Source organism: Mixophyes fleayi, chromosome 5 (genome assembly GCF_038048845.1).
Source record: "Mixophyes fleayi isolate aMixFle1 chromosome 5, aMixFle1.hap1, whole genome shotgun sequence".
NCBI lineage: Eukaryota > Metazoa > Chordata > Amphibia > Anura > Limnodynastidae > Mixophyes > Mixophyes fleayi.
The window spans coordinates 27619092-27633274 of record NC_134406.1 but is presented as its reverse complement, the minus strand read 5'-3'; the positions used below and the strand labels follow the sequence as shown (position 1 = coordinate 27633274).

Below are 14183 nucleotides of genomic sequence, written 5' to 3'. Positions count from 1 at the left end.
TGCTTTACCTCTAGGTTCTGCAACAGGTTTGCTTTGATCCCTTGCTTAACCTTTAATAAAACTGGAATTTAGTTTCTTAGGTAGGTGTAGAATATTACATTAATATGTCAGTTGTACCGTCTACTTTTAATTAAGGGAATAAATCCCCATTTTATACAAGCTGCTGTGGGAGACAACAGTTTATAAAACATACCTTTTCTGACTTCTCCTGTGCTACCTCACACAGAAATGACTGTGTGCTGCTGTATTTTAGGAAGATCAGTGTTAACGAATAACTCCGTCCTAAACTTTTGCATGGTTTTATTTTCATTTTTTTTAAATTTGCATTTTTATTAAAAAGATAAAAAAAAATGTTTTTTATGTAATCGATTATTCTTTCAATACAAACAATAGCGTAATATATGGCGTTCTTGAAATGAATGAAACTGCACACTTGTAAGTTTTACCCCAGTCATCCTTACGTCTACCCACATCTCTCCCAATAGGGCAAATAACACAGTGTAATATCTATATGCAAATTACATTTAAAATGAAAGTTATTACTCCTTTTAATGAAGTAGATTTAGTAATCTAATTCTCAATAAAAGTGTGATCATTTGAAGGGCCCAACGAAGTGAAAGAGGTGATGACATAACGTGGGAAAGGGGGTTAATTTACCCTAATCTAAGGCTTCCCTTGGAAGAAATATGTCCTCCTTCTTCTAAGCAAGTAATCTGTCCTTAATTTAGCCTGAGGAGACTAAAAATCAAGATCAAATGAGAATTCAGAGTTTTAAAATTATTTTATGTATTATATAGCACCTACATATTACGCAGCGCTGTACAGATATTTAACCATTCACATCTGTTTTTGCCCCAGTGGAGCTTACAGTCTAAATTCCCTACCACGCGCACACAGACAAGGGTTAATGTTGTCAGGTGCCAATTAGCCTACCAGTATGTCTTTGGAATATGAAAGGAGACCGAAGGACCCAGAGGAAACTCAGAGAGAACATGCAAACTCCACACAGTTAGGGCCCTGGTATGAATGGAACCCATAGCCACAGTGCTGAGAGGCAGCAATGCTAACCACTCTGCCACAAGATGATCTGTAGCCATCTCAAAGAATATGCTGTTTGTTAAGGGCAGAGTAGCGTGAGATTCTCAACTGCTAGAACTATGTTCCAGATGTTCACGTTTAGCAGCACCTATTCCGAGGAACTTGTTACATTCCACAGTACTCGGTTGCCCCCAGGACTTAGACTCGGGTAGTTGCAGTTGTTGAACTAATACCTACTCAGTGGAGAGGACAGAACACAGTAGGAGGTAAAGAGCAACCAGACTGTAAATGGCAGAACTCTGAGCCAGACAGGCAAGGATTAATGTGGAGTAGTCTGGCACTTCTCTGAAGTGGACAGCACACGACAGCAGGAAGGGAGCAAACATACTATAAATAGCAGAACTCTGGTCCAGATAGGCAGGGATCAGGAGTAGAGAAGACTGTGAAATCTTTTAAACAAGCCAGGGGTTAGGACAGGTAGAGCTATGATAGCAAATACATTTAACAAAACATAGTCAGGAGTGGAGAAAACAGCAATTCCTATATACAATCCAAGTCAAACACTGATCGCAGAACAGGTCATGATACAGGCACACTAGGTCAGCAAGAACTATAACTAGCATTGGTATGCTGCCAGAAAGAGGTTTGTAAAGGCAGCAACACCAATCAGAACTGCAGGATGATTGGCTGCATGTGTGTGGTAGGTGATTGCACACCTGAGGCTGACAGTTTGAGATTTGAATAAAGCTTGTTTCTATTTAGCTAGCAACCAGCTGAATCTGTGAACTGAGTGAACTGATTGATCCTACACATAGTTGTAGTAGTAATTGCACAGATGATCGATAAAACAAACAGGAGAGCTCCTATTTGTTAACAATGTTGGGGAGTGAGTGTAGTATGAGTCCAAGATAATATATTTTGGTGAACTTTTTTCTATATTTCATCATCACTGTCTATATAGCGCCACTAATTCAGCCGCGCTGTACAGAGAACTCGCTCACATCAGTTCCTGCTCCATTGGAGCTTACAGTCTAAATTCCCTAATATACACTAACAGAGAGAGAGAGAGAGCGCGAGAGAGACACTAACTCAATTTGATAGCAGCCAATTAATCTACTAGTATGTTTTTTTTAGAATGTGGGAGGAAGCTGGAGGAAACCCATGCAAACACGGGAAGAGCATACAAACTCCACCCAGATAAGGCCATCGTCGGGAATCGAACTCATGACCCCAGTGCTGTGAGGCAGAAGTGCTAGCCACTAAGCCACCATGCAGTTAATTGGGGCAGTTAATGCATACTAACAATTAAGATTATTTTGGTACTGCTAACACGCACACACTATAAAGAGAGAGCACAATAAGAATATTCTTCCTAACTAGTAGTATGTAATGCTTACCAATAATCAATGGGAGTGAATTCTTTTCACCATTTACATAAGGATTTAGAATCCGTCAAGCTAATACGTGTAGTAAAAGAACTCCCAAAAGCCAGGTATGTCCAGTGTTGTGCTAATTTGAGTTGTTCAAGTCTCCTCCTAACGTAGAGATGTGATCTGTAAACTGCTATAATGGAAAATGTTCCTGAAGAATGTTGGACATGTTTCATTAAGAGCATAAATTGAAATTTCTGTCCAAACACCTGGGGGTAAATGTATCAAGCTAAAAGTTTTCCGGCGGGTTTTAAAAGTAGAGATGTTGCCTATAGCAACCAATCAGATTCTAGCTTTCATTTTGTAGAAAGTACTAAATAAATGATAGCTAGAATCTGATTAGTTTTTCAAATCCGCCAGAAAACTCTCAGGTTGATACATTTACGCCCTGGTCTTCAAGGTACAGAGACTGTCCGGGTCTCAAATATTAGATTGTAACAAGTAAGGCGGTTTGTCTCAATACATTCTCTCGGGTCGAAACAAAATTCATCTCACTAAAGTGTTTATCAAAATATTTGGGAGTGAGGTTTGGCTAAAATAAGTTTCCTGAAGGCAGATAAATGGAGCTTTATATTTATGATAATCAAAAAGTTTTGGCCTCTTGTTCGGAGAGTTAAAGTATTTGATATTGATATTGTAATAAATAAATAACAGAAATCATTATTTGTCCTCTGTACATAACAGCATTGTGTCTGCTTCTAACAGCTGCTACGTGGGAAAGAATAATCACAGACTATATAGTAGCACATCACAAAACGCAAAAACTAAGCTTTGACCCATCTTTGCTAAACTGAGAGGCCTAGCGCCACCTGGAATTTCCTCTGAAGATCAGACAAGACAGAGGAGGCTGCTTCAAATTCAAATGGAGAGGAACGAAAAATGTAAAGTTGGGGGGGTGGGGTCACACACAAGAAAGCAACCATCGATCAAAGCAAAAGGTCTACTCTGCACGCATGTGTTTGCCTCGCAGAATATTCGTGGCATGTTTGAGTCTACGGAATTTGAGGAGGTGACTGTACAGAGATCTACAGCCATCTGGGACTCTCTGCTGTGGATTTCAGCTGTATGGTTTCTTACAGCTGCTGAAGCCACACGCTGAGCCTTATACCAAAGTATTACATCCTATGGAGAGTCGTTCTTCCCTGCTCAGGGTCAGAGGGCCTATGGACTCGAATAATTCAGTCTGGTTTAAAATTGGTAACATGGTCTATAAACAAGTCAGAGCTATTGGTCTAGATCAGGTCCTGGCAAAATGAGCTTACAATCAGTGAGTTGTGGGGAACATTGATCTATAGGATAGTGGAATAAATATATCTATAGCTGTAGGTGGCCATTGTAAGGCAGCAGCATTATCAGCCTCCAATAATAGAGCAGCTATTGGTGTCTGGTGTTTCTGATGACATGAATCGGCTGCTGATTGGGACTCCCCCCCCCCCCCCCCCCCCCCCATTTGTTGGTAAAATCGTTAATGATATGGCATCTTTATTGTGTACTCAGCCTTAGTTAGAGACTGGGGGCATCTGGTGAATGAGGTACATGTACACTCAAGTAAAGCTGTTATCATGAAAAGTGTCAAAACTCTGGCAGCAGCTTTAAAACCTTTTAAAGTGGTTCTTAAGAACTGCAATTTTTTTTATTTTATATGTGTAATTTCTCCCAGCAAGCTGCCCGCATTGCTTTATGTTTTATGAGATCCATAACACAAAACACAATTTTAAAGATTTTTTTTTTGCTACATCCTGCTGTATCTCGTTCCCCACTCTTGAAATTATCCGCTCTTTCTGTAGTAGCACTACCTTTTCTGGTTCACCATGTTCATTTGCATACTCATTGAACGCCCTCAGCTTCCAGCTCTTTGCTTTTTCAAATCCTCCAATTTGAGGCAATTTGCTTCATTAAAATAAACGTCCTTGTCTTGCTTGTATTAAACACTTCCTACCACTTCCTTTTAACGACGGAAACCTTTCTAGCAAAGCATATGGATCTGAAGATTGACATCAGTGGGCAGGATCTTGCTGTGTATGTAGGAATACTCCTGGGATAAGGTCTCCAGATTGCTTACTATGAGCTGTAAATTAAACACGGAATACAAAAAAACAGTCCTCCGTAGTCAGAATATTAGGAATGTACACATGCAAACCTGAATATTTAAAGTATACTTGCCACCGACATAGAGTGAAGGTTGCTATTTAATGGGCTGAACCTATATTCCCATCAATTCACTAGGGATTAGTGACATCACTAATGCATGAGACGTAGGCCGCATTCGGATGAATATTGGTCCAGTCCTCAGAATTTCTGTTTCCACTGCAAGTATTTTTTTTTTTATTTTTTTTTATATAAAACGTCTCAATATTAAGTAGTTCAATATTTAATGTGAAAGATCTAAAGTGTACCTGTCGCCCTCACACTGTAAAGACATGCAGTTGGTGGGCTGAATCACAATTCAGCCTATAAACTTGGTAGACCTAGTGACTTCACTGAGACACTTTGTGCCTCATGCCTCATTGTTGTCACTACTACCTTGATAGGCTGCGTTCACATGGCTATTGGATCTCAACCTGCAAAATGGCTGCCGCTCCTGTGCCCAGTCGACGGATAGGTTGTAATCTATCTAGTAAAAATATATACTCTAAATAGCCATCTTCATTTTATTTATTTTTTTTACTCTCTTCAGAATGCAGTGTCTTACTTTTATATGACTTTGGAAACAAAGACATGTTGTTCTGTTTTAAGCAATAAACACAAAATCCAATTTGCAATTGCAGAGTAGACTTGTGAGTGATATATATCTTTATGGCAGAGTTGGTCAAGAGGTGACTGCTAATCAGAGAGCTGCCTCCTCTCCTGTGGTCTGTGCTTGGAAAGTGAATAGGAACCAGTGTGAAGGTGCCTCTGGTGTAGCCAGCCAGCATCATTTGAGATTCACTGACTCCTATCTTATTATGTTCTCCTTGTCACGCTGCTTAATCTTGCTGCCTGCTGCTTGATCCTTGTTAAACACTATTGCTTCTGAACTCTCTAATAAATGAGACGGTTTCAAGCCCGACCACTGAGGCATTGAGCATTTAGGTCAATTGCTGCATGATTGGCGGAAGGTGAAATGCCTTTTTCATGCTATTCTCTCGTTGCTGTTCTCTTGTTTAACTTGTCCCAGTGCCAGGGGCATGCACTCCTGCACTGCATGACACTGCGTTTAGCAGGGAGCACCCTGCTGTCAAGAAGCTTCGTCAAGATGATGGTGACGGGCACTGATTTTATTTTATTCTAAGTTGTAGCCCTATAAGGCTCTTTAATAAATGACAATTAAAATTAAATGCCATGTCAGATTTACAATATTAATATTCAAGCATCTATACCTAAAACATAAAGTTTATCTAATAGCAGATGGTATTTTAGAGCATTCATAAATATTTATAGAAAATGTATTGCACAGAGAATAGAACTTAAGCTAGTCTCTGGCTACTTGGACCAGATGATAAAGTCTCTGCCCACTTGCATACATACGTGGGTGACAAAAATGTATAGCGATGAATACACTATAGAGCCAAAATCAGTTTCCACTGCTTCCATAAATTCAAATAAGCAATTGAAATACTGAAACAAATCCTAGTGGATGATTTGAGCAGAGTGGCCAATCTGGAAGACTGCACTAAGCCAACCAATCAGCACTAAGTTTCACTGGGCCAGTGTACAAAGACTTGGAGCAGTGAGCTAAAATGTAAAATGTGGAGTTAAACACAAGTTACAGTGATCTGGGATTCCCAAATAACTGAATGGTTTATCAGTGGAACAGTTTCCACAGTGTTCACTTAGACAGGGAAACTCCCATGTGAGCATTCGAACAACTCGCTGAATGTGGTTGTCAAGGTGATGCCTTCCACTTGACAACCTGGTCTCAGAACAAATGTTATTAACATGTGATATTCTGTACCACAGTGTTACACAAACATACTCTGGACAAATGTCAGTGGTAACAGATTGTACTAGTTTGCTTATTTGTAGTAGGGAGTAATGTGCGTGTTAGTAGGGAGTAGTGTGTGTTAGTACTTAGCTGTTCATTGCCATGAATCTCTTTGTGTGGTGCCTTGATGAATTAGCGGTGATGTAGAGCTATAGCCGGGGGTGCATGTTTTGTTTTGGGAGGAGCTAGAAATAAGCTGGAAGGGAGATAACTCTGGTACATTTTTTCACAGTACAAGTTAAGTACCAGAACAGATCTGTCATGTGATACATATAGTATAGAGATAGTGAACTGAAGAAGTATGGGCAAGAGAGAGGTTGAGTTCAGGTAGACGATTTGGCACAACACATGGATTAGATATTGGTGTCGATATGATAGTTGAATTAAATGGAAAGGAGATTTGTTGCTGTAGAGAATAGAAGAGATGTGTAATGCAGAATAGGAATGCAGATTTGAGATTGAGAAAGCATTAGGAATGGTGGTAGTAATGTGAGGAGTACAGATAGATGTAGGATGTGGGTCAGGATGTGGCTATAACATGGGTGCAAGGAAGTGATTAATTAGTTTGAATAACTACATTGAATTCATGGGCGTGTGAGCTAATAAGGTGTAACATGAAGGGTTTAGTTTAGAAGTATTGTGTGAATAGTAGATAAGTCTATACTGATGAATGGCTAGCGGAGAAGGTTTAGTGAGTGAGTAGAATAGTAGGCAGGTGGTCAGAAGGGAAGGATAGGTATGAAGGGAACTATTGGAGCGTGATAAAAGCTGAAGGTCAGGCAGGTCGTGGTTACAGATTATGGTAAAGATATGTATGTAATTACAGTGAATAATAAACAGCAGATCATGGGTTAAAACAACTGGAAAGCAAGATTCAGAGTGCAAATAACATGTAAATAAATAAAAATAAATGAATATAAAACAAAGTAAAATATGGTAAATGACAAAAATAAGAGGTAATAAATATACATAATATAAACTAATTAATAAAAATGAATTGTATAATAAATAAAATACGAGAGTAATAAATAAATATTGGGCAATATGTGAAATCGCTTGGTCAGGAGTCTTCTGTGGACTACAGGTGTCGCCAACGGTTTGTGGGTTTCTTTTTAAAGAACGGTGCTGCTGATTGGATGCTGATTATAAAACGTATCTGCGCCCAGCACTTTACAATAGCGGAAGGAGGGCTGAAGTATCTCGGTGGTTCTGCTGACAGAGCCCCTAGCCACAAGTGACATCTTCCCTGAGACCCCCAAAATCCAATGAGGACCAGAAGAGCCACAGGCCAGGGGCCACATATTTTATTTTGATCCCCCCACCCACCCCCTCCACATCATTTTATTGATTTATTTTCAAATATATTCTAATCTACAATCATCATTTTGGTGGAGGTTGGGGTTATGTTTTTTTTTAATTATAATTGGTGTGGTTACATTTTATTTACATAGAATGTAACGGAGTTACAGTTTCAGTGTGTCTTGTATCTTTGCAGTAAAAGTAATCTTGTTTACCAAAACTGTTTAGCCCGATACAAAGAAAGTTTCATGTTTGAAATTACTTGCTGAAGCGGATGTAGAAGCTGAAAATAAAGCAGAAACTGTGAGTCAGGTGTGTGCATCTCGTCTCCCTGCGAGTGCTACCTCCTAACTGATGGGACCTGCAGAGCTGGGACATTTGTAGCCTGCGTGGGAAGCTGCATTTATTAACGCGCATCTGTTACTTATTACCAGTCTGCTCCTGAAATTAGTTCTGAGAATTTATACTACAAGCAAAAGTGTTTCCTGTTTTCATATTAAATGTGCTGCAAAGCGCAGATTATGTATCACTATTAACCAGAATAAAACTATCTTTCATGCAAATATGTAACTTAAACATTTGTGCTTAGGTCAGCAGTACAACCTGGTACAAGTTCCAAAGCTATCGTAGTCTAGAATATATGTTCTGTTGCCAAAGACAGGCTTGTGATCAATACATCCATAGAATGGTCCTAAAAGAAGGCTGTTATGGTACTTTACTTATAGCAGAGGACATTTTTTGGTTCCTTTTACAGTCTGCTTTATAACCGCCTTAATGGTTGCTTTGAATTGACAAATTATCATCGCAATATTTTCATTAAGAGACCCCAGAACCTACATACAGTTAATGATATATGACTCTGCCTCTTGTAAGTACACAAAAATATATATATATATATATATATATATATATATATATATATATATATATATATATATATGTATGTTATCTGTCTCACTGCAAGCTATTGTTCTGTGTTATCAGCCATTGTAGGAACAGATAGGTTCCCTGCAGCGTTCTTTTGATTGGCGTAAGTTGCCCATACAGGCAGCGATTTGGCCTCAGCCCCAATCAACCCCTGAGCAGGTGACGATTTTGAATTTCTGGTGATCACAGTTTGCCAGTGTGCAGCTGTCAGTGGTGAGCGACTGAACCTGTTTGATCACCCACGTATGTGATGAACCAGGACGTGGCTTCGGTCATTTGGTTCTCAGGGTTTTAGATGTTTTTGGCCAGGATCCATATTATGTCTGTAAAGTGGTTTAACCCTTAATTCTATTGCACATCCTTTTAATTCCTTGACCATTGTGTAAACCGTAACTATATTATTGCTTAATAGTAGAATGAATAAGATACTGGGGAAATGTACAGAATAATAATATATTTAAATATGGTTAAGAATTAGTATAATATTATTATTATTATTTATTATTATTAATAATATAATATTATTTATTGTTTGCATTAGTTTAATAGTTGGGTTAATAATTTGTTAGTTATGCAAACTGCATAGAGAGGATCATCATTACCTATTATACATAGTTCACTGACAATGATGAAGAAACCCTGGCGTAGGTCGTCCTCTCTCCACAGCTAGTGAGCGTCGGCTGAGAATTATTCTTTTAATGACATATCAATTGTTTTATTCTATTTCCCGCCTTGAGAGCCCCGTGTATCACTTTCCATGTGGTGCTAATCATCACTTTACATGACACTGGATATGCACCAGCACCGATGGTGGCCGACTAGGAACTAACGTACGACCCTTGGACTGTGCCGCTGGCGCCAGGCTGTTACAAGCGTGGCAATCACTCCACTGAGATGGGAGATGTTGGCAGGAGTATTTATATTGCTGGTTCCTATTACTGGGCCGTTTATTTACCATGGCTACTTCTGGTAGCATATTAACGGGCATTACAGTCACTACTGGCATATTAATAAACACTACTACTACTTGCATTGTATTAGTCATTACTGGTACCGCGGTCATATTATTGGGCATTATTGCTACTGTTGGCCTACTAATATACATTATTTTTAGTGCTGGCATATTAATTTGCACTGGTACTGCTGGCATTTTATTGGGCATTACAAAACCAGGTGGTTTAATTAAATAAAATAAAAAAAATGTTGTGTGCGCGACCCTTTGTGGCCCTTAAAATCAAACAGGTCGCTCATCACTGTTCTGATAACTTTGCCTTTGTTGCTTATACCTAATATTACCCCTCATTTATGTAGTGCATGTTGGTGCATAGTGCGTAATGGTTCTGGTCATGTTTTTGCTTTGTATATACATCCGTTTTGATTTGTCGATGTTCTTACTAAATTCATACAAAGTCTTTTCACATCTAAGGGCTTGTTGGTTATTTGGATGGATCCTACATTTGATGTATACACACACTGACCTGTGCTTATTCACGTATTCCCCTGTAGGGATCAGTCATCACAGTGGTTGTATCATTTGTCTGCTGTAAAAATGCTCCTGTGTACAAATATTGTGTATACAGTAAGTGCATATTAACATTTATTTGTGCTGTTTCTTCCTCAGGAAATTTGGATCTCACCGGCCAAAAGCAGGTGTTTAAGGCAGAGAACAACCCCTGGGTCACGCCGATAGCCGATCAGTTTCAGCTGGGAGTTTCCCATGTGTTTGAATACATCCGCTCCGAAACCTACAAATAGTAAGTTCTCATCAATCTGTAACATCACTCATCTATGTAATGAGTCATGTTGGCATTTATGTCCATTTTAAGTATGTATTGTTCTTACACTATTGACAATAGACGCTTTTATTGGTGTGGACTTCTCAGCATTACTCCCCCCCCCCCCCCCCCCCCCCACGGGTCAGAATACACGGATACTATTCCTGAGAACGTGATCTCTGACTTCTATCCTATCACCTCTGTCTATTACTTTCTGCTATAATGCTTCAGGGATTAGTCAGTACCTGGTTTAGGCTTTTTCTATGGAATGAAGATCCAATGATATTAGTCTCATGTGAACATTCAGAGCCAATCAGAAGCCTCATATGGCACTTATACGTTCTACTCTTTGATGTGCAGCAGGGTGGCACAGTGGTCAGTATTGCTGCCTTACGTCACTGAGGCCATGGGTTCTATTCCAACCAGGGCCCTACTTGTGTGCAGTTTTATGTTCTACCAATGTTTCAGTCCAATAGCATACTGCTAGGTTAGTGGTAGTGTGTGTGGGGGATATACTTTACACTGTAATCTCTCCGTACAGCACTGCGTAATATGTTGGCGCTGTATAAATAAATCCATTAAACGATCCTGCCAATACATGGGATGTTCATGCTCCATAACGCTCATGAATATCTATATCTGCACATACAGATATATATCTTTACAGCCTTCTAACACACAATAACAGTTGTATATGATTATTTCTACGCTGTGTGTTTATATATTTTTGTACTGTGTAAGGCGCATGGCAAGCTTGGATTTCTGAATCTTTATACACATTAATATTGACCTTCATTTATGTAGTGCCAGCATGTCGGATAACATCAATCAGACACATTAATCTGTGCCCCAGCTTACTGTACCTACCGCAGCCACACACAGACCAGGGCCCATTATCCAGAAGCCAATTTGCTAACATATAAGGAATAACAAAAAAAACTTACTGAGGAGGCGACTATGGCTAAACTATTGCTTTATTTTTTGTTGTGTCTATGCCCTTGGTGGCGGGAATAGGCATTAAATTGTGGAGCCCACGCAATTCGCAGTTACTTCTATACCCCGCCAGTCTCACCGCAGCTGCAATATCTTCATGCTCTAAATAGGGGAACTTTCCCCAAATCAAGAAACACCCCAGCCATAGATAATAAACATTTGTAATACCTGTAATAATATTAAACGTTATCCAATACCTGCAATTACAATAAAAGTTAAGCAATACCTGTAAGATATAGCATAACGTTTAATATCTGCTGCTGAGAGCATGAACGTATTGTGTCTGCCGTGAGATTGGCGGTATAGATTATATCTTACTGCAATTCAAAGCGGTGAGCTCGGGTGCCCAGATCTCCAGAAAAGAAGAGATTATTTAACATTCCTCTTATAACTTATGTTTCCTCTGCTACACTACCTACCTATATTCTTCTCTGTATTTTCATTGGTTATCCAAGGCCCTCCGCAGTGCCCTTAGACATCAAATCTGTCAATATAAGCATAAAAGAGCATAATTATCCTTTTATAAAGACCTCTAATAGGCTTTATATTACCCCTGTTGGTATTCGGTTCACTTTTTAAAGCTAATTTTAATACACGTCCGTCGCCAGTTTCTTCGTTTTTGCATAAGTATAACGATCACTCTTTGATCACGGTTTGTATAATATATTACTTTACACCGCTTCAATTCCAAAGATTTAAAAGTTATATGAAGTATCTACAAAGTTCTTTTTTTTTTTTTTTTTTAATACTTGCCGTGTTTAATATGTGGTTTGCTAATGTGACCCTTAGATTTCTCTTGCCTCTCATCTACGGCTAGCAGAAGTCATAGTACCACGCTTCTCATTAAGCAAATCACCAGGCTGGAGAAAAGTTCCCTTTTAATCCTTTCACAATTCAGTAACCTTACGCTAAATTGAACACTTTGATGCAACGGAACCAGCCAAGCAAGATCAAGCTGTGGACGTTGAACCACTTGACAGGCTGGATGAGTTCTACTGGTTTATTGATTTGAAGGAAGGAGACACAGAGAAAGGATAATGAGCTATTTTTAGAGATTATTGTTAAATTGGCTTCTTCAGTGGTGGGAAGTGCCAGCAGTTACCTAGCTAAGGGAACATGTGGCTTTTCAAGTGTGGTGGAATCGCAAATCCAGGCATTTCCTACCAGCTAGGATCTGGCAGAGCATGATACGATGTGTGGTCCCACCACATATGGGGAGTGACAGGCATCTGGCTTTATATTATCAATTTATTCTATCCGCAGACGTTAACGGGTGGACTTTACGTAAAGTGATTTTTGTCCTATATATTTTTTTTTTCCTTTCTTTTTCCAGATAGGAAACTTTCCTACTGCTATGGCAGTCTCTAGATTAGGATTGGTTCATGTTATTGCTCTGGAGAATAGTTACAGGCATGTCCTAGCAAGGTAACATGTTAAAATACAATGGTGTTTGGCTTGTCCCTTGGCTAGATGTAGTCTTTTCTGACATCCTTCATAGCCTCTATTGTGTGTAATGAATATCAGTCTCATAAACTAGTGACTTTAGTTAATAAGAATCCATTTTTTAAACATCTGTGTTGTAAGTTGTATTACATTGTGTGTGTGTGTGTGTGTGTGTGTGTGTGTGTGTGTGTGTGTTAAGTATCAAATATTAAAGGATATTTACAATGATTACCTACTCCTTGTTACAATGTGGTATTGGTGGTTCTCCCCTGGGACCCCTTTTTTCCCTGCACTGTTGGGGCCACAAATGAAATCAGAGCTACACAGGGGCCAGTTCCACTCTATACACCGCAATCTAGTCATGTATTGTGCATCTAGATGGAAACTTGCACAGAACCAATCAGCATCTAGATTTTTATCTAATGCAAATTAGACAATGGAAGCGTATGTCTGGTTGGTTGCTGTGGTTTAGTGGCTATTGCAATGTTTGTAAATGAGCCTTAAATGTGTCTATATAAGATATAGGTTATGTTAAATCTGAATCCTGATGTCATGTTAGTGCATAAGAGTTACTACTTCCCATATAGTATAAAGAAGAGATTTTAATTATTAAGGCTGCTTTTGCTTTATATGAGTCTGCAAATGAGTGTTTCGATTCTGGACTTGTCACTCTATTATAACAGGATTTGGTAGTCAACTGCTATAAGTAATTAATACTTAATGTTTTAAACTTCAGGAACTGCAAACTTAGATAAAAAAAATTATTTCAGATTTATTTATTTTTTTTAAACTTGACTGGCCGAGATCTAATTAACCTGATTAATATCTGTCTGCCGCTCCCAAGATGGACATGTTAATGCTGAAATTAAAAAAATACCTTTTTTTATTTTGAAGACTATTTACATGTGAAAGTAATTAACAGCTAAGGAAGTGATAGGTCTTCCCACATGACTGTCAGTCCCAGCAGTTTTCCTGTATTACTGGTTGCTGTCACACACACAGATGCAATTCACCTCATAGCACTTAATAATGTGTATGTTCTACAGAAATCACATGTTTCAGAAGAGTCGGCTCATGACTGACACCAATTGATACATAAATGCATTTTCTTTAATAATACATTTCCCACTGCAGTAATTTTTACTGCCCAGGATTGACAAATCAATCCATAGTTATCCAATTTTCTAAAGGGTTACATATACAACTTGTTTGATAGTAGAGGTGAAGTGGGCAGCACGGTGGTTAGCATTGCTGCCTCGCATCGCTGGGAGCTTGGGTTCGATTCTAACTATGTTGTTGTATGCGTAGGATGTA

General features: G+C 38.9%; 1 protein-coding gene across 1 annotated transcript in view; it reads left to right on the top strand.

The window, feature by feature from the left end:
- The window catches only part of RSU1 (Ras suppressor protein 1), a 102385-nt gene that overhangs the window by 42428 nt on the left and 45774 nt on the right, over positions 1 to 14183 (top strand). The window contains exon 8 of the mRNA XM_075211909.1: positions 10280 to 10412. Coding sequence (XP_075068010.1) covers positions 10280 to 10412 — 133 coding nt within the window. The remainder of the gene's footprint in view (positions 1 to 10279; positions 10413 to 14183) is intronic.